The sequence below is a fragment of the Strix aluco genome, chromosome 5, assembly GCF_031877795.1.
Source record: "Strix aluco isolate bStrAlu1 chromosome 5, bStrAlu1.hap1, whole genome shotgun sequence".
Classification (NCBI taxonomy): domain Eukaryota; kingdom Metazoa; phylum Chordata; class Aves; order Strigiformes; family Strigidae; genus Strix; species Strix aluco.
In genome coordinates, this window is record NC_133935.1 from 17789171 (window position 1) to 17813734 (window position 24564).

Genomic DNA, 24564 nt, shown 5'->3' on the forward strand with positions numbered 1-24564 from the left:
CAACGTACAAATCAGAACTGCTCTTCATGGGGCACTGTACAAAAGCAAACAGAGTCTGCCATTGTGTGCTTCAGCAGCAGCACTGGGCACTCAGCTCAGGCTTTGGAAATCATTGATCTGCTCCCTGTCCATTGGTGACCTCAGCAAAGTACCTTGTCACAAGCCTTGTTTTCTCATCTTTTGAGTATAATAAGATCCTCTGTAAAGCATCTTTATAATCCTTGCACTGTAAGGTATTTTAATGTCATACCCATCATTGTGACAGCTGATGCAGGTGAAGCACAGGAGGGCTTTAGCCAGGATTTTGTCTCCTGATTTCATTTGACATTGCTCTGAAGACAGCAAGTCCTGCCTCCCCAATGTTCAACAGGAGCTTCCTCCTTCACAGCAGTAGCCTCTATTAGGTTATCTGCCCCATGAAAAAAAGCCCTCTGTCCATCAACATGTGTTCTCAGCACCCAGGGGTTACCCAGACAGTATCTATAGTCACCAGCATGCTGCAGCAGTTTAAGAGAAGAAAAGGAATTCTTTATTTGAAAAGGGGTGGAAGTTGTGAAGGGTGGGATACACTGTAGGTTACCTGCTTTAAACCACCTTTTGGTGCACCTGTTTCTCTTCAGTGACTTTACATAGTTTTTAATTCTAGGTGAACCGAATCATGCAAAAGGTATGTTTAGGCATCTACAGCAGATAATGTAAATATGTGCAAAATAGATGCTATTGAACTAAAATCATGTGGTCTTACAGGCTATGCAGAGCTTTTCACTGAAACGATTTCTACATGAATCCCTGGATATCATCATGCTCAATTTAGAAGAAAGCAGCCAGTACATCAGCAGGAATAAAGTCTCCACTAAAGTCCAAAAGTCTCTTGCAACAAGTCATCATGCTTAAGGTTGCAATGTTTTCCCTATTATCAGGGAATAGCCTCATATTCTTCTAAACTCAGTTATTCACTGCCATCTCCTGTCAGAGACCTTGTTCCCACCAGTCTGCGGGAACTTACCCAGCTGACTATACCTGTCGTGGGAAGAAACACTCTAGGCTCCAGCTTCAGTAGAGGAGCACTAGTCTCTTCCACTGACTCCACCAGATCTGGAGAGGGATGTTTCCACATGCTGTCAGCACCAACCCTTCAACACTGTTGCTTCAGCTGGCCTTTGCTGAATGCCGGTGAGCTAGACAGAGAGCAAGCTCCCTGGGAACACCAAATGTCAGCATCACCCATTCCCAGTAAAGGAATGCCCGAGACACACAGTGCCAAGGGAAAGCCTGCCCTGAGAGAGCCGCCTATCATAATAAACACCATCTCTGTCTCTTGCTCTGCTCTTCTTTCCAAATTAAATAGGAAGATAATTATCTCACCCCCCCAAACAAAGGTCTTGAAGTCTTGTTCAAATAGAGACATGGGTTGCCTGGGCTGGGTTCAAATATTGAGTCTAATTAACAGAACAGAGCTGAAATAAACAGAGGAGAAGTTGTTTATGTTCTAAATAACTCTAAATTTATTCATTACCCTAGTAAAAAAAAGGTTGGATTACAAGTGTCTGAACAGTATAAAAGTACAAAACAGGTTCCATAGATTTCTAATACATTAATACAAAGTGCATGACTACATACAGTTCATTTTGCATTACTACTGGGAATGGAAGAGGTGGGAGGGAGTAGGGGAAGCAGTTGGTGGTTGAAATCTAGTAATAAATAAATAAATACAGAAGAGATGATCCGTATCAGAGCACATCCTACCACCAATACTGCAGCCTTAGGTGTACAGAATTACTGATGCTGAAAACACAAATTCAAATGAAAGCAGATGTCTGCAAAAACAGCTAGGACTCTTGCTCAAGCCCTTATTAGACATGACCAACCTAGTTAAGCTGTTATACAAGCAAGTATCCATTATATCTGCGGTTGCACTCAATGATCTTAAGAGGTCTTTTCCAATCTAAATGATTCTATTTGGTTGCAGATGAGAGCAAGGTAGGCAGCTTTGTCCTCCCTTTAGAATCTCAGAGAGTTTAAGAAAAGTAAAATAAGACCAATGAAAGGGAGGAAAAAAAACCCAAAACTTTGAGGATAGAGGCTCCTCTTAAAACCTGCATATATTTCCCTACCTATATTTTCATTTGCTAAGCATTCCCATTTCAGGAAGTGAGATTACATGGAAATCCAGTCCTAAGCCCTACCCACCACAGTATTATGCCAATGACTCTCACAGAAAGGAAAGCTTGTAGCAATCCATTGTAGAATATCCTAGAAGAGTAAGAAAAAAAAATCCCCCCTCCCCCCAAAACCAGAAATAAACAAAAAAAAGCAGAATTCCCAACTTACACAAGTTAAACCTTCATAAAAGGAACATGAAGCAATTGGGAGCTAAAACTGCAGCACACTCTTCCAGCAAGCTGCTTCCACCCTACAAGCAAAGTGGAGTTAGGAGGAGTGTCACAATGGTTTGCACACAAGTTTGGGAATCCATGTAAGAAATACTATCTTTTGATGACGGATGCAAACAGAGCTGCCTCAATTCAGTACAGCACCATTCTTAACAAAACTTTTCATACTCAGAATTCACAAAAGCATTGCTTTGGTGGTTGTTTAAACAACCAAAACCCAAACAGAGAAGCACCGCAGGGGAAGGGTTCAAAAATAGCAATCGTGAATCCAGACCCCAGGCTACAATCAGATTATGTCCCTGGACCAGAGCCTGATTTGCTTAGCAAGGGGTTTGGTTCTATGTCAGGTCCAAAACCAGCAGAAGTCTGATCTGTGGTCACATTTCAGCTGCACTGGGCCAACAGATAGCAGTTACTCTGTTTTGGCCATCATCTACACCTAGCTTGGGCATAAAGATGTTTTCTTGGTCCAGCTCTAATCACCAGTCAGTTACTACATGAAGCCCAGGGTGTCTACTGCTGGGTTAAAACATAGTCGTCCCCCATTTCACTATCTTCAATTCTTAGGTAAATCTTCCTCCTTAGCTAAGGAGGAGAGCTCTCCCACCCCTTCTGAAGAGCACTTTATGTTGAGGGCCTTCTTAGATAACTACCACTTTTAGTAGAGATGTCTGCAGTTTACCAGTCTGTGTCACATAGGAGGGATGAAATACTTGTCTTTGTTACGTCAGTAGTATAGGGTGAAATCTCCACACCTTTAAAAAAAATATATATTTATATAACTAGAGAGGTGACTTATAGCATTTCTATGTATTAGTTCATCTTATTGACTCATACATGGCTAACAATGAAATATTTTCTTGGGGATTTAAGGAAGGTTACCAACCAACTTTGAAAAAAAAACCAAAAAGCCTTACAACCACTGCTTCTTTCAATACAGAAACATGAACTACATATACTTTAATATACAGAACCCCATCCTCATACTCACTTGTGAAGCAAGTGGGGGGCAGGGAGGGGTAGAGGGAAGATTAGACAACCTTGCAGCAGCATTCAGCTTTGCTAAGTGTTCCATAGCATCTTAAATATTATGTACAGTCTTTCTGAAAGGATACAAACTGGCTTCAGAGTTTGTGGAATTGTAGCAGTAAAACCCAAAACAGTTCTAGGGAATAGTCTTTTGGCAGCATAGCAGGTGTCCAAAGTGAACAGTCACTTTTCTAGTATTTTTCCAGAGAATAAGAGGATCTATATAACCTTCTGCAGCTATCCAAGAAAGTCACCATTCCTCCTGGGTGGAGATTGCTGGAGACTGTGGTCCTTCTTGTTCTGGCTTTTCAGTGGCAGACTTTTTATTGCTACAGCAAGGTTTGAAGAGATGAGTGTCTATGAGGACTTCCCCAAAACGCCCTTTGTAAATAATTCCACAGCAGACCTTTTGCCTGAAACAAATGGCAGGGAGAGAAATAGTTTGTGTGTTTAGAATATACAGAATTTACAGAAATGCAGAACATCAGTTTGACCCAAGACGCTACTTTTCTGAGCCTCCAGCTCAGAGGATAGGAGGGAAAAGGCTGCTCAAAAAGAGAAAACAAGTCTGTGTCTAAATCCACAACACTGCTTTAAGGGAAGGGGGGGAAAAAAAGAAGAGAAAAAAACCCAACCAAACCCATGTCAATACAAAACTAAGTCTCCCATTTTGCTTTACAGAGAAGTTTCAAATACACAGCTATCTGGGCTGAACTAACCTTGACAACAATGCACTTGCAAACACTATTTGAGAGGAGGCAGCAAAGTCTCAACAATTTCAGTAGAGCAATTAGCTAAACAAGGCATTACTGTGCCACAACAGGCAATACAAGATAACAAGCTCGTCAGCTCCCAGAAAACCATGTGATTTTCCTCCCACTCCAGATTTTTTATTTTTTTAAAATTACTACCATCACAGGTCAACCAAATCAAATGCTATGTTTTGCTGGCAAGCTGAGAGCACTGTTGTACTTGGTAACATATCACATCTACAGAGTATAGTTTTAAGACAAGATAATGACAGTCAGGAATATTATCAGTTACTCCCAAAAACGTAAAAAATATTTTCTAGCACCTCTATTAGTATTTAGGGAACTGGAGGGAGATAAGGGAAAATGTCTTAAACATATGGCATTTCTTTCCAAAAACAGACAGATATTGTATAATACCCCATGACTTAAGTTATATCCTTAAAACAAATTACATGCAGCAGCAGCAAATTACTGAAGAAGCAGAATCAATCACTGTGTACATGAAGAGAACTGCTGTCTGCACAGTGTGCATTCTGTTGCTTTTTACCTTTTCCAATATGTGAGATCTAAAAAGGAGAAAACTGGTGTTCTGCTGGACCCAGCGCTCATCTCTGTGTCAGAGCCATCGTCAGACTGGTTACTGTAACAGGGTGACTGAGCTGGGGAGGCGCTCGAAGTGGTGCTGTGGGCATCGGAATCTGCAAGGGAAAGAATAAATGCAAGATCAGGACATGTATCCAATGACTTATCCTCTTCCTGACTTTTTACAAGTCACATGTGGACTGGAAACAGAGTGACAGACTTTTTTTAATTAACAAGAAAAACCTAACAATGACAACCCATTTTTCACTTGCCTCTGCCGATTTCGAGAGAGATTATCTGTCAGCATTTGGGAGACAGACCTCAGAACTGGAGGGGGTCCTTGTACACGAGGGACTGCAAAGAGGTTCAGGATCAGCTTCAGTTACTGTCTCTCTAACATAGCCTGTACAGGCCATGCTTTGGACAAGATCCTAGTCCCACTTTGGAATCACTGGCACATCCTTGAGGACAATGGGGATCTGTGCTTCAGACCTAGTACCTTCCCCCTTACTGTAAATCTCCTTTCTTACCCTTCCAGTTAAAGTCTTGCAAAGCTCTTCTCATTAGTGCAATGGGTTAGGTAGTATTGAGCTTTTGCTGGATTGAGACTATGAACTATTGACTCAGTACAGACACACACCTTAACAGAGGGCCTACTAGCCTACCTTTTTGTTACCATCTCTAGCACCTACAGTTACACAATTAGATTAACTATAGCACACTGAATGAGGAGATACATGCTCTTTGGGTTAGGGCCTTTACTGATTCTTTGGGGAGCTTTTCCTTCAGGCCAGGTAGGATAATTGAAAGAAGACCAAGTCAGCAACAGTTAGGAAGGTTTGCTTTAGAGGAAAAACCTAAAGCGCTGACATATATTTAGAGCATAACTGACAGATGGCTTTGTTGGAAAACTATGGTCCAAATCTATTTGAAGAGTCTAAGTGCTAGTGAAAGGAAATCACTGAGACCAGCAGAGGAATGTGTAAGGAAACTATCCAGAGGAAACATGTTAGTAATTTAAAGGGGGGGAATCATCTAGGCTAAATAGGTAGCCTAGATTTTTTTTTTTTGGTTGAATACATGTATGGAAGAAAAAGACCGATAGCGGTATCAACAGAACAGTGCTTCTTGGGAAAAGAAAGCTGAAAATGGCCATAGCACGTTACTGAGAGCAGAGGGAAACCTTTTAACTTCAGTTTCAGTGAGGGTCATGCCCAAGAAGTTTTTCTTTCTAGAAACATGTCATTTAAGCATAGGACATAAGCTACAAGCTTTCAAGCCAGGTTCCACACTCCCCCACGCCACTTCCCTACATCTGTCTCATAGCCCACCCTGCACACCAACTCTTCCTCCTCATTCCACCCCCTCCCCAAGTCCTCAGAGGATGAGAGGTTGTGAAAACAGGGAGCGCTCAAACGTGTGAGTGTACAACTGAATCTAGATGGTGATTCAGCTTGGCCAGTTAACAGTAAGCTATGTTAGGGGGAGGCCAAAGTTTATTGCCAAAATCTCTTTGGATCCACTTACTGTGCCGCTTGAATTCCTTTTGCAGTTTGCTGATTTGATTGCTCTTTATTCTGCTTCCAGAGAGAGTTTTCATTTTCTTTGGTTTCAGTGTTGTTTTAAGACTGGGTCCAGCCCTGGCATCTACCACCTAGAACACAGAAGATGCATGCATAATACTTCTGCATCATGCCCAGATACTGCCCTAGTCAAGGTACCTGTACTGACTTAGCTGAACGTGTTCAAGTTTAGTTAAACCAATGCAGTTCTATGCAGACACTCTTATGTTTCATTTAAATCTGGTTTGTGAGAGTTTGTAGGAACATTGAGCAAACTATTTTAAAAAGCACATTCAGTTCAACTTTTGCCGCCTTTCTATTTTTGACAAATTGTTTTGTAGACAACAGTTGTTTAAGCCCATACAGGTTCAGTTAAGAGTGTCTGCCAAGCATTTGCCTTGAGTTTTGGTTGCTTTTTTTTTTTTTTTAAATGATCGGTTTAACTTCTGAATAAAGCTAGTGGTAGTAATAACCACAGTTCTGGATTCCATTACCATCAAGGCTTCCTGAATAAAGATTATAACATACACAAAGAATCCTGATCATCTTCCCAGCCCTAGGCCCAAACTAAATTAGATGTATCAAAACAAAATATATGAGTGGGAATAGCTGCGAGATATTAGTCATTGTAATTATCTGACTAAATGACATTGATTTATGTGTTGCTTGAGCAAGTCACCTTGCTTGTTCAAACTCTTAAAAAAAAAAACCAAGCTAAAAAAAGAGCAACCAATTTTGGATAGAGGCCAAACTTGAAATGTTTTGAGTGTCATAAGAGACTTTTGGACAAAGTTATGAGCTTGTGAAAACAAGGAATTACAAGGTAAGTTAGTCTGTGACTCCATCCCAAGCTTGCATAATCACCATTTGCACATAAGCCAAACAAAAGACAGGTAAGAGCCATGTAACAGGAAGTATTCCAGGAAGGATTTAGAGATGCTGAGGGTGGGAAGGGAGAATGTAGGGGAAATATCAAACCCCAAATTCTTGCCAGCACCTCCCCTCTCTAGCAGGATGGACTAAGGCAGAGATGAGTTAGTTTTGGGGTGGAGGAGAAATAAATGACTAACATGATTCCAGTTTTTTTTGGATCCCGCTGGCAATTTTTTCCATCTTTTCACCAAAAGGACACAGGCATTGCAAATATCTCCTGAGCGGGCCTCATGGAGCCTGGTAAAAACAAAAGCAAAAATCACTTGACAACAGTTAAAAGCACCCCCCCACTTGATAACAAAAGAAGCATAAAAATTGATGGAAATTAAGGGTTCTCAAGTTCTGTTTTTCAGGCATTACACTTCATCTGGGGTGCTCAAACATTGCCGTTTAAAGACCAGGTCTCACTTTCAGAAAGCACTCTTCCATATAGAAATAAAAGGTGTTGTAATCTGCCTCCAGAGGGGCACTAAACCCAACAGTCCCATCACCTTCAGTTGGTTTTGTTTTTTCTAAAAAAAAAAAAACAAACACTAAAAACACTAAAAAACAACACACAGTTCCAGCAGGTTGGTTGGTTTGATTGGAGGAGGAGGGAAGAGGAATAATCATATTCCTCAGATGTACATTTCGGAACAGACCTCAGAGGTCCAAGAAAAGCTTATTCAGCTCTTAACTTTCTCACAGAGCTTCAAGGATGAGTAACAAATACCACCTGAACACACTCCCACATAAGCGTAGGATAAGGTTTCAGAGACAGCAGTTGCTGGAATGACAACAATACTCACTCCCTTTAACCAGCTTTCTTCAGAAATCATCTCTACTGCTAATCCATGCTAAAAGAATTATAAAGGAGATACAGCGTAGAATTTTTCAGCTGTTTAAATGGGAAAACTTTGAAGCAATTTACAGATTAATGGGGTAGGCTCAGATAAGCCCTTATTTGCTCAGTGTTAAGACTGCATTTTTACCTTGGCAAACATATTTCAGATAGCACAAGACCAAAGGCCCCGGTATACTGAAAGCTTCTTTACTGCAGTTAACAAAAAAGAAAAAAGGCAACGGGTCTTCACACAGTCTTTCCACTGCCAAGGACAGTAGCCAAGAAATATGATAAGGAAAATTATCATATCAGCACCAGATTTATGTACAAAAATCCATGGTAAGTACAAAGCACTATAAAGCTGTATGTGAAAGGAGTGTTTCTAGAAAAAGTGGGGGGAAAGAGGGAAATATTTCTAAAGATTGCAAAGATGTACACATACAGTTAAGCACTGGAGTCGAGAGTTGCAATACTGATATGTATATATAGTTTTTAAAATGATGCATGAAGGTTCCACTTGGGCCTAAAATTTTGATAAGAGGTAATCCAACAAGACTGGAAAAAAAAAAAGCAGAAAACATCGATTGACAACACAGACTTTTCCCAGGGGAAATAATTTCATGGACAACTACAGCATAAACGAGAAATTCTTATTGTCTCAGAAAAAAAATTCAAAATAAACAAAGTAAAAAATTACTACAAGCTATCATGGAAGAATATGCTTTGCTGACAATTCAAGGACACAGATTTATACAGAATTTCAAAGTTCTTAAGAAAGTATTTCAAAAAAGCTAAAAGGTCACAGCAGCTGGTACAAGAAATCACTGGTATTTATAGCTTTGCTTACCAATGCCTTCAAGTAACATTACATGCAACATTATCTAATTGGAAGGCTAATTACTTGATGCTTATTTTCCATCAGAATGGGCTTCCAATGAAAAGTTTTATTATTTAATAATAATTTGAACAAAGGCACCAATACCTGAAACAGGGTACTCCGCATAAACCCGCTGGAACTGCTAAGTATTTACTCATCAAGTTTTGTCTAACATTCTTGAATCTTCAGAGCCACAGAAAACCTGTTTACCATCTTGTGTGGGAATGTACACCTCTAAGGAACAAGTGCAAAATGCACGGTCTGAGAGGTGTCTAAATCCTTGCATGTGCTCTGAGGTAGGAGACACACAAGCCTGACCCTTCACTAGCATGAACTACAGCGGCTCTTCATTGGCAGCAACAGCAGATCGACAACCAAATGGTACCATACACAGCAGCAGAGGGTCCAGACCCTCCTGGCCTGGCCAGAAAATGAGGAAGCTGAAGCCAGCCTTCTCCCACCACCCACCTCTGCTAACCCAATCTTTCAGTCTTTCAGAGCAAGAAGGACGGCATGTCAGGTTCGTGGCTTGCACGATGTTGACTAAAGAAAAGAATCTTACCCAAAACAATTCTGGAAATCCTTTTCATAACGTTTGCTGTCAGTGAACCGAGAACTGGAAGACTTAGCTCTGCAAATACAGCAGCCCTCTATACTCCGATACATCTTCGGTTTGTGAAAGCCAAACATCTTTTCCTCACGGCTGTAGCCTGTGAAAACAGACAGAAACTGGTGTTACTTACCACTGTTAGATACTGAAAGAAAAACCCAGGCAATGCACTGGGCAGACCAGAAGTAAACTATGATTCAGGATAGGAAACTGCCAGATTAGGCCATAGCTTTAACCTGCATTGCTTCAGAAGGGCAGATGCACCTAGAACGCACTTTCTTACTAAAACAAAAAAAACCCCAACAGCTGGAATATTAAGCAATACCCAGCAGGACTCATGACAAGCTCACTTCTGCACAATTCTACTCTAAGGGCACATCTGCAACAGCACAACCCAGAGGTGTGAATGCAGCTGACTTGGCTAATGCATGTATGTGTATGTGGCAAAACAGGCTGCAGAACAGGCCGTGTGAACCTGCCCGAGCCCCTGGATAAGCAGGCTAAGTAGTTGGCAGCTGAACCCTGGGTCACTGGCAGTACCTCGTCATCATCACCGGCGTTTGTTAGAAATATCCCTGCCAAACTTTGTTGAAAGTGAGTAGGAGTCATTTTAAATGAGCTGCAGTCATACCTCTAGGGCTGTAGGGCAGACATACCTGAAAAGCTGCCCTAAAAACAGCAGGGTGGAGTCCCACCCAGCCCTCAATGGCCAGGTCTGCACTGCGGGACCCAGGAGCACTCCTCAATTCTCAGGCCTGGGTGCACATCCCAGCCACATCCCAGCTCTGTGTCAGCACAGGCTCAGTTCTTGCCCTCCCACCTTCCCCGCCCTGCTTTCCATGGGAAGGAGGCCTAGAGAGAAAAGGCCAGGGAGCAGGATCCTGGGGCACATTTCAGCATGCGCCTACCATACATCCCAGCCACCGCCAATGACGCCAGAGCAAAAGGTACTCCGTTTACAGGGAAGTTGTTTCTTCTTAACCACCAGCTCTGCAAACTCAGTGCCAGCTCAGAAAGCCAAAAGCCAAGCTGCTTTTAAGAGGTCTGTCTATCCTTTTCTGTACACCTGGGCTGGGATTTGCTATCAGAGCAGGTAACACACAGTGGAGGCGTTTTCCAGGCAGAAACTTTTTAAGTTAGTTACAAGTGGATTTACTGCAGTCACCACAACAAAGACCCCTTAAACACATGACGTCCCCACCACCAAATGAGTTCTCCCCAGGCACCAGTTACTCCCCAGCGCAGACTCCTGTTATGGACGGTCTGACATAGCATGAAAAGCTGTCAAAGCAAACAGAGCTCCCACAGCGCTTCAAAAAAATAAACCAACAACTGAACAAAACTGGTGCTTTCCTGGTGCTGGGCCCAGACAGTGGCACCACAAGCCCTCATAGGACACACAGCATCTGTCTCGTAACACAGGTGGGGATGGTTCCAAGACGTTCTCTTTTAAATAGACTACGGTGCAAGGTTTGCCTCAACCACCTGCTGCAGGGAGTGAGCAGCCATCCCTGCTGTTTATCACACACTAACTGCTCAGAGAGGGCACAGGCCACTGGCTGCAGGAAGCTCCATAGAAATAGGCTCCCACTGCTGAGAACTTCTGCTTTTAAAAAATTAAAATTAGATGGAGCCACACAAAAAACACAAGATTTCCCCTTCTTCCCTTAACAAAAGGCCAAGTTGCTATATTCTTGCATCTCCACCACTTGTGAGCAAGTCTGGTGAGAGGGAATTTCCAGTCACTTCTCAGTCCCAGGCATTGCCAAGTCACAGCAACCAAACTCGGGTTACTGGTGAATGTATGTGGCATAGGGATCTGTCCCAAAATCTTCTACCTGTGGGAAGGTAAGGAATATCATTCTAATATCCAACAGAGGGACAGAAAAGATTAACCTGAAATCTTCAGTCTATAGCACCAAGACTTGCCACATCATTACAGCAATAAAATAATTTGAAAAACAGGTTCAGGTGAGGTCAAAACTATGCTTCCACAAAACAACCATCATGCTTACCTTACTGACAAAGATTGCATGCAAGGGAAAGAGATCCCAGGCATTTTTGCAGGACCACAGCAAAAGCTAGTGAACCACCCAGGCGCAGTCACAGTCCTCCACACAGAGGTAAAAATATACCCCCCCCACCCCAGAGGGGAAGACCAGAGCATGATAGAACTGCAAAATAAACACACAAGGCTCTGCCCAAGTTTCCCAGGCTCCTGAGAACAACAGAAAAGCAAAAATCTTATCTAATATTGTTGGTTAATATTCATACACAAATCCATGAAGGAACCCATACCCAGCTGAAAGCGTTCATGTTTATACATTTCAGTCCAGCATACTATAATACAAGACCACTTGGTGCCCACTGTCTCCCTGCAACTGCTACTGCACAGACATGTAGAAAGGCACAATTCAACTCTCCAAAAAGCTTGTCTTGACCAAACCCCTCGCACAGAGCCTGTTGATGGCAAGGGACTTGGACAAGCTGAATGCTAAGGAGGGCCTCCAGGCTTAGGACAGAGATAGAGGGGATAGGTCTTTCCTTCCCTCCTGTCCCAACTCACACTGTTTGCCACAGGCTTGAAGTGCTGTATTCCTTTCTTCTTCAGGCATATTTGCAGCACAAAAGAACTCACCGAGGGCTAGGATCTCCCAAGGATGATTTGTGCAAATATCCAGCACAGTCACCCCAAATGCTGCCAGGCTTCTTAGAAGGTTCACTGCTTCCTCTGTTAGCATAGCATTGGCCTGGAGGCCAGGAGCAGCTGTAGCAAGTAAAAGGTATCCAACTAGTGACCTGCTGAATGGGCTTGTTGAGGGACAATTAGACTCAGAACTCCTCCTTTGCTTCTGCTTGGGTATGTTTTCAGGGACACATAGCAAATGAATGCACGACCAAATCAGGTTAGTATCCCTGGACTGTCAAGACAAATAAACGAGAGTGTCTACACAAACCCTTAAGAGTATGTATTTTGTTTCTTAGCATCCCATGTGCTTCTTCAAGAGACAGCCTCTTGAGGACATTGTTTAACAAGCCTCTGGAGACCCAACAGCATGTTCACCTGGGAAATTTTCAGCTACCAAACAGCAATTTTAGATTTTGACTACCCCAATGTTAAATCTGTGGTCTGGTGCTTTTCTTTAGAAAGTCAAAGACTAACTGCAGACACTTAAGCAGCAAGAACATCTTGACTGTTACAGGGCAAGACACAGAACTGCTATCAACAATGTGATTTACTTTCTAACCTGGTTTCTTCCAGAAATCCAGATGCTGATGAGATGATCTCTGTCACCAGCTGGTATTTATACCATGGTAGAACAAAATGCACGTTTTACAATTAATGTTCTGGCAAAGACTGGCATCAGACACATATTTTGAAAATATTTTGTTTTGCATCATTGCTGCCATTCGCACAGGAGCAGCCTTTCAACACCATCTTTCAATACAAGGGAAACTAGTGCCATCTGTTTCCCACTTGATGAATGGTCAGCAACAGTATTACCATGTACGCCTGAATGGGGAAGAGCTAGACGCAAAACCACAAGTGAAACAGATTTCTCTGACAACTGCATCGAAGTGCAGTTATAAATGGAAGGCGTCAGTCCAGTTACACATTTAATCCTAAACAGTTGCCATTTGACTATTATACAATAAATATTCTGTCAGCTGGAGAGCTTAATAGCCAACATGTACTTAGAAGAACATATGACTGTGCCCTTTAAAAAGTTTTACTTGAAAGCTTTGCAATTTAGATCTCAAACTAGAACCAGGGAGTTAGACTGCCAGTACTGTAACACCTGAATCTTAGCTGTGCAAGTTTAACCACATGAAATTTGGGACAGATAAAAAGATGGCAAGTAGGAATGAAGTAACTTCCATAGAAATTAAATAGCATTACACAGGATAATTTTGCCAAATTTAAGCATGTTATTAATGTTATTTAAGCATGTTATATTTGCCAAAAATAAGCATGTTATTAAAATATATGACATCTTTTAAATCAGCAGTTGCACAGAAGTAAAAGGGACGGCTCACCATCAAAGAAATCAGAAATCCTAGTGGAGGGTATTTGTCATTCTGCAGAAACGGAGATTTACCTGCACTAGTAGGGGAGCACTATTCCCCCAAGTCAGGGGAAAAGCAGTCCTTCTCCACCGTCTCCCTGCAAAAGGAAAAGTTGCTATTCCTCCAAGTTCTACTTTAAACAACTGCTTTAGCAACTTGAATGGTCTCAGAAAAGACTGCAGGAAAAAGCTCTCTCCATCCCCTCTGCCCTCTCACTTTTGGAAAAGCAGCATCAAAAATAGAGACTCATCTTGCAAAAAAAAAAAATTGGAGTCAAGCAGAGAACAGTAAAGTAGGTGGGGAATAAAAGAAAAACCACACACACCCTGCTTATTACATTTGTGAAAGGCTGATACAAAGCAGCATGCATCATATGTGTGTGAAAATGGTTTCGTGCTTTAATGACCTGTCAGGACTAGAATTTGGTGCTTAGTTTTCTTTGCAAAATTTAATCTAAATTCAAAGGAGGTATTGCTTCAGATCCTCATTAAGTTTTCAAGTTAAGGAAGAACTTCTGAACTTTTAGATTTTAAAATAAGAAAAGCTGAGCCACTTTCATTTGCTTTTCCAGATTCCTTCTGCATTCTTTCTGATCACCCAAGAAGAATGAAAACCCTTTATAATAGAAAGGAAGGAATTCCTAGAAGGCAGGCATGTCTCCCTTTGTAACACAATTATCAGACCAGTCAGGAGAACATGCTCACCTGCTTCTCACAAAGCTGAAAAAGAAACATTCCCCGGGGTTATGGGAGAGCAGAGGGATGCCAGTCCAACTACTCAATACCTTCCTCTCTTCCCATCTCCTCACTCTGACCCTGGATCATCCACCCTTTGTGCAACCCAAAACTGCCAGTACATTGTCAGAGAGGAGGAGAACCCCTGCAAATAATCTGATTTCCCCTTCTGTGTATGAAACAGCCTTGGCACAGCCTCCCCGAATTTGGGCTACAGAAAAATACGATCTAGCGTGCATATGTTGATGCAGCCGGTCCCTGTCAGTAACCATCTCACAATGCTCATCTCTACAGCATTTCATTGGAACTAAGAAACATAGCCAAAATGGTGAATTTTTTTTCTTTTGAAGGAAAAGAAACAGATGCCTTAATATAGAAAGAATATATATGCTCTAGCTTTTACATCTGCAAGTGCATACACCCAGGCACATGCACACACACGAAAAATGCTTCCAGAGCTGTCTATGGCGCCAGAAGCAGAGTTGCTTGTCTCACTAATAAATTCTTGGGCCTGTCCCTCTGCTGAAATAAAGTGCAATACCTCTACTGAAAATCAACTGTAGGACAGAGAATTGCAGAGGAGCTGATCTACATCAGAGACTCAATGTAAACATACCTCCCCCCTGAGTTTACATGCTGCAAAAAGAAACTTTGGAATAGAAGTTAAAATTTGACCCCAGAAAACCATATTTTAACATGCCCAAAGCCAGAATATTCCAAGGAAGTAAGAGACCAAGCTAATTGGAGTCATCTGAAAATACAACTTCAGTATCTGCAAAAACATCTTTTACACTGTCATCTGTCCTTATAGCTCAAGACAGAGTGACTAATTTCCAACAACCATAACCTTAGAATTGTGCATACTGAACACTCTTCTGGTCCCCTATATCCTCAGATTTTCCTTCCACTTCCCTTCCTCTCTCCACCCAAAACAACTTTACTTGGAGGAAAGCTGTATTTGGCCACTACAGCCCAGGCACAGCATCCTGTGGAGTTTTCACTTGATGAGCTGAGCAAAACCAGTAAAAGGTCAAAACTACATCTTCAGGAATCTTTCCTCTGCCAAAATAAGTAACTTGCTCTTTTGCTGGTAGTTGTTCACAGCTACTGTCGTGCTCAGTGCTCCAGTGAAATCTTAGCACACCAGATGCAACTGGCAGCCACAAACAAGCACGTTATCAAACTGGACCCCACGTTTGAGCCTCCACAGCATCCCGGCTGGGTCAGAAGCAGTCAAGTCACCAAGGAGCATACTTACCTGCTGATCTTCAGTGGGAAATAAGTACCTAACCCATTTAAACAAAAGTAGTGAAAGGCTAAGCCACTTGGGTGTTCCTCTAAACTGCCATGTGGTTAGTGCTCACAAGGGATAGGCCAAAGCACGAAAACAGTAATCAGTAAGATTTGCATAGGGGAAGAGAAAAAATCCCAAACCTGTCCCACCTGCAGACATTCCATCTTGAAAGAGGACTTCCCTCCGCCCCCCCGAAACTCCTGTTGCATAACTAACACCATGCTCAGCCTGATGAGAAGCCCTGCAAGGAAAACCTGGGATCCTCTCAAGCAAGTGCTGGAGTTCAGTCTGTGATGCTTATCTGAGTACAGTCACTGCCGCTGTTATGATGCTGTTTGCAACCACCTGCTACTGAAAAAGCATCACAGACACCAGAGATCATGAGACACTGAACAGTTTTGGTTTGGTCGGGGTTTGTTTTTAATTTTTTGTTTGTTTTTTTTCTTTTAAACAGGGTAACGCACCTGATGGGGACTTGAACAGAAGTAGTAGTAATTATTTGACAGAATAGCTGAAGTGACTCAATTAAAAAGGATAAGTTTCCATGTCCTTAAGTAATATTACTGGTCATTTCACTTGGACTTTGGACTGAGTACATTCTACAGAAATGCAAAGGCTTGAGTCATGAAATGGAGTCCCGCCCATGTATTCTGCTTAACCACTCAGTTTTCAAGCCCCAGCTCACTAGCTGCTTCTTTCTGTTAAAAAGCAAGTTCTACATGGGGTGCAAGTCTGAAGAAGCTGGTTGTCAAGGACTGTGCCCGTCATTCATTATGAAAGAGGTACAAAGCATCAGGTGTTAAGAATCAATGCAGAGAGTTTGATAACACAGAAAGAGCTGTTTAGCATGAATAAGACAACTAACAGTCACAGTTTTAATATTTTTAATGTTTTTAATCTGTGTGAATTTCCTTCTACTAAGAAGGATGTTTTCTTTTTAAAGAAAAGACTGCAAACATAGGCAATTAGCTCCTCTTTGAGGATCTCCCGGCTGGAAGAGAGGAAGAATTTTTCCCAGAGGCTCTGGCACTCAATCCCACCTACTTTCAGAGGGAGCTGGATGCTGCATGCCTGTGGGTGTGTTTGAAAACCCCACGACTTGTTACTTGCAGATTCTCTACCATGGATCACAGATCCCAAGAAACCTGGAATTTACCTGGGTGCCAAAGGAGGTCAGTGTCCACTGGTGTCAGCAGGAAGGTCTCCAGTTCACTGTCTGCCCCTATGCTGCAGTTCTTGCAATCTTTTTATTTAAAAAAAAAAAAAAAAGCTGTGAACTACACCGTGAAGCCTGGCTATGTGCAGACTGGGGTGAAGGGGGTTTCCACAGCACACGCCCTGCACGGTGCTGACAAAACAGTCTCACCTTTGGAAACAAGCACATGGTATTAAAGGGGTTTGCTGAGAAACCATCACCCTCCTAGCTTGCCTTATAAAAGGGGTTAAACAGATGTCTCTCCATGGCTTCCACCCTACCACCTTCCACCAGCGCCGGATTAAAATTCAAAATGAAGAGAGCACTGCAGTTAGGTTGTGCTCAAGTATGTCACTCAACCTCCACCACAGACGTGATGCTGTTGAAGTTATGCGCTCAATCCAGGACCCTGGGTCTTCTCCCCACCCAGGAGGGGAGGGTGGCAGGGGCCCTGCCCTCAGCCCAGCCAGCACACACGTGCTTCAGGCACACAGCGGCAGGCTGAGGGGCAGCATCCTGCGCCAGCTGCCCAGGAACCACAGCGCCGGGGCGCAGCTCCGAACTTTTTTTTTGCAGTTGTAACGATTATTGAAGAATCTGGGTCCAAAGAAGTGCCCGCTAGCAGACTGACAAGGACAAGGCTCTTTCCCGCCAGGAAAGAGCCTCTGGGGGAGCGCCGGGGCAGGCAGGATCCAGCCCTGCTCCCCACGCGAAGGCACAGCCGGGTAAACACCGGGTCTGGCAGGTCCCTTTAAACGCCTTCAGCCACACGCAGCCGGAGACGAGTGTACGAAAGAAGACGGCAACTTTTCTCTCATGAAAGGGAGAGCGCGACTGGGAGCGTTTCCCTGGCGCAAAAATAAAAGTTGATTTTTTTTTTTAAAAAAAAAGAAAAAAAAACACAAACCACAAATAATAGTGATAAAAGATGCCCGAAAAGGCAGAGGCTGGTCGCGCCGCTGCCACAGCCCCCGGGACCGGCGCAGTGCGGGAGGCGGCGGCCGCTTTTCGCCGAGCACCGCGTGGCGCGGGAGAAGCGCCGGCCCAGGCACGGCGGGGCGCCCCGTTACCGCCGGCGGGGCGGCGGGCTCGCTCCGCTGGAGGCGCGGCGGCGCCGGGAACAAAGACCCCCCCCGGGGCGGACGACCTACTTTCGCGGGCGGCCCCGCCGGTCAGGTGGAGCCGCGGGAGCACACACAGGCGGGCGGCCGGGCGGCCCCGGCTTCCCCTCCCCGGGGCTGCCGGGCGTTCCACTTGCCGAAAGACGAATAAAATTGAAAATAAATTAAAGCAGCGCAGGAAGGGGAGGGCGGCGCGCCGGGGAGGAAAGCCCCGAGCGCGGAGGTGGGCGCTGCGCAGCGTCCCCCGCGCTGCAAACACCGCCCCACCACGCGGTCGCGGTGCAGCCGCCCCATCCGGGGGGGGGGGGAGCGGCGGGAAGCGGGGGTCGAGCCCCGGCAGCTCCACCGGGCACCCGACCCCTGCCCCGGCAGGGTGACGGCCACCTCCCGCCCCCCGGTCCCGTGCCGTCCCCCCAGCCCCGCGCTGGTTCCTCATGGCTCGGCCCTGACGTAATTCAAACATGGCAACAGTTGCACTTCAAAGGGCCGTTGTAGACCTCCCGGCAACGCGGGCACGCCGCGGCGGGGGCGACACGGACCCCACCCCACTCCCCCCCAACCCTGCGGCAGCTCCGGGAGGTGGGGTGGGGGGGGTCCGGCGGGGCTCGCCTGCTCGCCCGCGCACACCACCGCCGTGCGCGCAGCGCGCTGCCGAGGGGAGCGCGTGTGCACCCAAAGTTTCCTCACCCCTCCAAAGTCCTCCCAAACCGGCAGCCAGCCGCTAAAAACCACCACCCCCCCCACGGGACAACTTTTACCCCACCGAGCCCCCCCCATCCCCCGCGCGGAGGACCGCGTTCCCCCGGCGCCCGCAGCACATGCGAGCCCTTTGTTTTCCCCGCAGCCGGGCGCTGCCTACGTGCCGCGCCGGGGGCACCGCCGGCCGCTCCGCGCAACCCCCCCGCCCCGCCGCGCAAACCCCGCGGAAAGCGGGAGTTAAAAAACTTGTTGGGCGCCGGGCGCGGGCACAGGCTGACGGGGACGGGAGCGACTTTCACTCGCGCTGCGAGAGCGGCAGAACGCCATCGGCGCCCGGTCCCCGCCGCGCACCGGGGCCGGTGGCAGGGCGCCCGCCGTGGCGGGGAAGGCCCCACGCCGCGAGCCGTGCGACCGGCAGCACGTGTGGCGCCAGCCCGCAGCCGCCCGCTTCCACCGCCTCGGGGCGTGCACAGACCCCGACCCCTCCGCAAACACCGGTGATAACTACAGATAAAAACAGCTGCCCCCTCTCCCCCGGGGAAACGCGGCGGGGGGGACCGCGGGCCCTACCGGGCCCCTCTGCCCTCCGCCAGCCCGCTGGCTCCAACTCGTGCGCGCCGGCGCTACAGGTGTGCGGTGCGGGGCTGCGGGGCGCGCCGGGGGCCGCACCTGCGCTCCCGCGAGGCACCGGCGAGGCACGGCCGGTGGGGCCGCGCCGCCCTTCCCCGCGGGACCGGCGGAGCCTCGCAGCCCGCGTGGCGAGGCCGGGCGGCCGCGGCCCGGGAAGGGCACCGGGCAGCCCGGTTTCCCTAACCCGCTGCGCAGCGCTTCTGGGAGCTAAATCGTTTAACGTGGCTGCGCTTCCTCCTAGAGACTTGGGGCTTTAACCTCCCTCGGAGTGGAGGTGGTGGGGGGAAAGTCAGCGTTCTCGGGATGGGTCTGCAACAACGCGGGAGGCGTTCGTTGCTCCCCACCAGCACCTCCTTTTAAACTCCACTAATTGAAGAAAAGGAGAAAACGCCGCGCACAGGAACCATGCGTGTCAAACTCTTTCAGGCGGCAAAGTCTTTTCGCCGCGGCAGAACAGAAGACAGGCTCCGGGATTAACTTGGGTTTAACAGAAATCACCGACTGCTGCAAAAATACCCAACAACAACAAAAACCCCCGAACAAGCAAAAAAAAAAAATCACCCCAAAACAAAAAACCCACCCCGGTTTCCCGGTTTAAACCTCCCGTTCCCTGCCGGCTGTACTTTTCTTTCCTCCCCCCTAAGCCGAAAGAAGAAGAAATCACTCACCGCTGTACTGCGCTCACCAACAGACGTGCGGTGCGGTGCGCGGCGAAGCCCCGCCGCTGCGCGCCCTCCCCGTGCCTCCTCGCTCTGCCAGCCCGCGCGGGCGCGCGAGCCCGCACCCCCCCCACACCCTGCTCTCTCCGCCCCCTCCGCTCGGCGCCCGCCGCTCTGCGCATGCGCCGTTCCCACGGCCCCATTCTCCTCAATCAAACGCTCCGGCTTTGCGCGCCCCATTGTCCTTTTAAGGCAGAAAGGCCGCGCGGGAAGCCGGGGCGGGGGGAGGTGCTGCCCATTGTGACGAGCGAGGTGACTTCACGCACGCGGCCCCTGCCCCGCCCCGCCCCGCCCGGCGGTGGGCGGCTCCCGGCCCCAGCACCGGCCCCCGCCAGCCCGGCCCGGGCACCTGCCTCCGCGGCGGCGCCGCGCGGCGCGGGGGCGGGGCCACCGCCCGCCCCGCCCCGCTTCCCGCCCCGCTTCCCCCCCCCGCGGCGTCCGGCGCCCCGCCGCCGCCGCCCAAACAAAAACAAACGGACAAAACAGCGCCCGGCGCCGCGCGGGCACCGTCCGCCGAGCGCGGGCCGCCGATCCCACGGCCCCCCGCACGGCCAGCGGGAGCGGCACCGGCGCTCAGCCTCGGGGCGCGGGCGGGCGGAGGGGCGCGGCCTCCGGGAGGAAGAGGGCAAGTCTTTTGCTGGCCCTGGGTTGTTTCTTCTCTTCGTTTTAACGTGTTTTAAAAGTCATCAGCGGCTCGTACAATTTTTCCTGCTGCGTCAGAATGAGTGAAAAATTCACATCATCGCAACTTTTGGTTCACGCTCTTCGTGCAGTTTCGGAAGAGCTGCTTCACGAAAACAGCTGGTGGCTTATGGTGAAATAGATTTCCTTTAAAAACAAACGATGTCAGAAGGCTTAGCATGCGGCACACAAGGTAGCAGTTACAACAGCACCATTACAGCCTGTAACTGCAATAACGCTGCCAGCCGCTCCCTCCCAGGCTTACACTCAAACGAAGCCCGAATACTGAATGCCTTCTTTCGAACTATTTAAAAAGTTTCACACCGAATTGACAGCAGCTCAGGCACAGTGTGAACTTGTTATTTAATATCTAAAATACTAAAATAACGAGGAGGAGTATTTCTGTTACAAATTATTTTCTCCTGGTAGGGATCTTTTTGGTCTAAACCCAAGTTAGACACAGATTTACCAGCTCACTGAGAACTCTTGCTGAAATGATCCCTCTGCTTCCAGCAGCAGGGCTAGCTAACCTCGAGGGATTTCCAGGAGAGCAGGACAGCCTGCTTTTCCTTGCCTTAGTCTGAGCACCTGGCATCACCTCTACTTGCTTGTAAATCCTTGGTAATTCTACACCATTTCCTTCCGCAGTGCTGCCAAACCAGTCAATTTGGGCACAAAGTGCAGGAGGATTTCTCACAAGGAAGCCTTCAGGTTTATCTGTGGGGTTGTTTGATTTTTTTTTTTTTTTTGGAATGATCATAGTGTGCTGCCTTTGTTAACGGTGCTTCCTTCCAGACACAGCTAAACCAAATCACATTCAACTTGTGAGACAGGAGTGTATAATGCTGAATAATAATGCTGAATAATTTCTCAAAATACATATAAAATTTTCCTGGTTTTAACTAGTCTAGGGAACTGTAGCAGCTCTTTTGGCAACTCTTGTTTGCATATAACATGTGTCTGGTTTTATCTGCCTTTTTCTTTTTTGGTTTGAGGGAGTGATTCTCCTGGATTTTCTCCTATTCCCATTTTTTCTTCTCCATGCTTCTCAAGGCCCCTCAGTGACATTCCTTTTAGTCCAGTGCCCTCTAGTATCATATTTAAATCCCCAAATGAGAATGAAATGGAATTTTCAAGGAGAATCCTCATAGGTATCAGGCAACGTGCTGCTTCAGTTGAACAAAACTGATGTCCTGGTGCCTGTCAGTTGCTGCCCTCCCTTACCACCATGCTGAACATTAACAGAATGGCTCAGGATAGGCTTTAGTCGCCTACAAACCAGGGTCAGGACAACTGCTCAGGTATTTATTTCACAGCTTTACATCCTTACGCTTCAAACCTCATGCAAGCCCCAAAGCTCAGTGGAGAGCATAGGTTTCTAACTTACAATAATGAAAACAACTGATGCCATAACCTGGGGAACATTTGAGTTTCCAAACACTGTACTGCTCTGGCCTACAAGCAGCTCGGCTGTTCCTGCCTTCACAGAGGAAAACAACTTCTATCCACAGAAGTCCAAATGGCAATGCATAAATGAAAAACACAGTCAAAACCTTCATTTCTGAAACGTTTCTGGTTTCCTTGAAGCATCTGCTGATGACATTTCAGGGCTACCTTGTAACTCAACAGTGGATTGAGTTTTCATTTTTGGCCAATATCCAGCCTGCAAATAAAATGAAAAGGCACTTAAATAGCTAACAAGCTTTCATCAAGGTTCCTCTAGTCCCGTCCCCTTGAGCAAGCTACTTGCACGCCCCACACCATCAGAGGGGCACCTTGTCTGACCTCACTGTGTGGAAAGCGGGTGAAGAAAAACAGCCCTGAACTTGGAACAAGCCTAAGGAGTTTAATTCAGAAAATGCAGAAATCTGAAAAAATGCATGCACATTTACACCACAAGTAAAGCCTCATTTGACAAGGCTCTGTTTTAAAAAATTAAGCATCTTCATTTCCACTCAGAGCTTGGTATAAAGGAGGAATATGGGATTTCATGGAGATCACAGGTGACCTGGAATACGAGCTTTAGACCAGAGGATTTGTTCCCATCCAGGTCAGTTCTAAAAAACGTTTACTTTAAGAATGCATGCGCTCTCTGAAAAACTAATGGGACCATTGCTGTGTTCCAGTTAAACTTTTTAGCTGGGAACCTAAATATGTCAGTGGTGTAATAATAACGCTAACCACAAGGGGCTTTTAAATATAAAACATACATGTTTCATGAATGCTGAGGCAGAGGTGCTAACACAGAGGAAAAGTAGGGCATTTGCCAGCTAAGACATCTGATCCTATTGTGTTATTTTTCAATATTAATGAATAAGTAAACACAAATAGGCTACTTGTTGTTAGGTGAAGAGCAGCTGTCAAAACCAAACCCAGGCAGCTGTTGTTGCTTTGAGAGTTCACTGTAAAATGTTTTTTACAACTGGAGTAATTTGAAAGTTTGCTTTATTGGCTAAATGCCTGGCCAAAGGATTTTGAAAAAATTACCAGGAGTTCTTTCAAGGAGAAAAATGTTGATTGACTTACAGTTGTAAATAAGATTTTGCCAAGGAATACAATTTCAGAGGGAGATATCACCAACAGATCTGTTCCTTAGCTCCTGCTTGCACCTGTTGTCCATACAAGTAACAGTGTATTAATTTTTTGAAGGTGCAAATGCTCACAGAACTGGTAGTTTAAAGCAAACAGGTTAATAAAGAAACGTGATTTCCCCCTCTGTTTTATGTTTTAGGCGAAATGACAGATGGCTGCAAATAAACAGTCACAACAAAGTTTGATGATAATAAAAATAGATATACTATGTTATTCATGCTGCCAGAATTAAGTACTCAAGTCATGTGGCTCAGAGAGACAGGACCTGGAACTGGTTTACTCCTAGAAACAAGGCAGATCATTTATAGCCCAGCTTAAGAAAGAAATCCATCAGGGCTTAACAGAGAATAATAAATTTTCTGAAGAGTTTTTAATTGATATTTCTGATTCCTTAAGAGGAAGATAATTCTCTTAAATTCTTAAAGATTGCTCAAATTCTATAGCTAAATGATCATTTTCTATTACTGCTTAAACACCTTTAATGCAGCTTCTCAAGTGCTACTAATTTCTTTGCAGCACTATTGCTTTCATCCCTATTAAAGCTGATAAGACTATGCTATGAGGATTTATATTAAGGTGATTTGAAGATGTCATTAAGAAGATCAGCCCCCTCTGCCTGCCAGGCTGTTTCCTGTCAAGAAAGTTATCCCACCCTTATTTTGTCATTTGGGACAGCGCTGAAAACGGAGACCAAGTATTTGGAAAGCCAAAAGATCGCTCCTCTAAACCAAGACCACCATCTTTCCCAACAGTGTGGGGAGAAGTTCCAGATTTTATACTGTCAATTTCAAAGTAATCTTTTAGGGAAGAGAAAGTTATGAACTTCTTTGGAGAGTGTTGTCTAGGCTTGGTCTCACACAAAATCATTTAGGGGACAGAATTTCCTCTTTGAAACTTCTTACTGAACCTAAGAGTCCTGACCAAGTTCATCCATGCCCTTAACCCTGTTTGCCATTGCAGGGCCCTGAACACAGGCACAGCTGGCTAGGAAAGAATAAAAACAAGGGTAGGTAGTTGGGAGAGCATTCATAGTGGCTAGAAAGCAATGCTTCAGCATGACAGGCTGCTTCTCTTGACCTCTTTCTCATCAGGAATCAAGCAGATAAATATGGATTCCTGGGAATAGAAAGTCCTAGGGAAGCTAATTGATTTTTGTCATGTTTCAGGAATGAGGTCATACCTTGAAGCCTGAAATCCTCTGCTAGGGAACAACCAGCATGGTCCGCATGGGGGGCAACAGGACTCCTAAGGAGAGCTGCCAGGAAGGGTT

At 45.8% G+C, this 24564-nt stretch overlaps 1 protein-coding gene across 4 annotated transcripts in view; it reads right to left on the bottom strand.

Moving 5' to 3' along the window:
* Positions 1–1482: 1482 nt before the first annotated feature.
* The window catches only part of SINHCAF (SIN3-HDAC complex associated factor), a 33546-nt gene continuing 10464 nt past the window's right edge, over positions 1483–24564 (bottom strand). The window contains exons 1-7 of one of the 4 annotated variants that reach the window (XM_074826230.1): positions 19971–20084; positions 16814–16900; positions 9514–9661; positions 7389–7488; positions 6284–6410; positions 4722–4872; positions 1483–3835 (exon numbers count right to left, since the gene is read on the bottom strand). In XM_074826230.1, coding sequence (XP_074682331.1) covers positions 3673–3835; positions 4722–4872; positions 6284–6410; positions 7389–7488; positions 9514–9641 — 669 coding nt within the window. In that variant the 5' untranslated portion in view covers positions 9642–9661; positions 16814–16900; positions 19971–20084 and the 3' untranslated portion in view covers positions 1483–3672. Of the gene's footprint in view, positions 3836–4721; positions 4873–6283; positions 6411–7388; positions 7489–9513; positions 9662–16813; positions 17368–19970; positions 20175–24564 lie in introns of those variants that run through there. The other 3 variants (XM_074826227.1, XM_074826228.1, XM_074826229.1) reach the window with 3 other exon arrangements.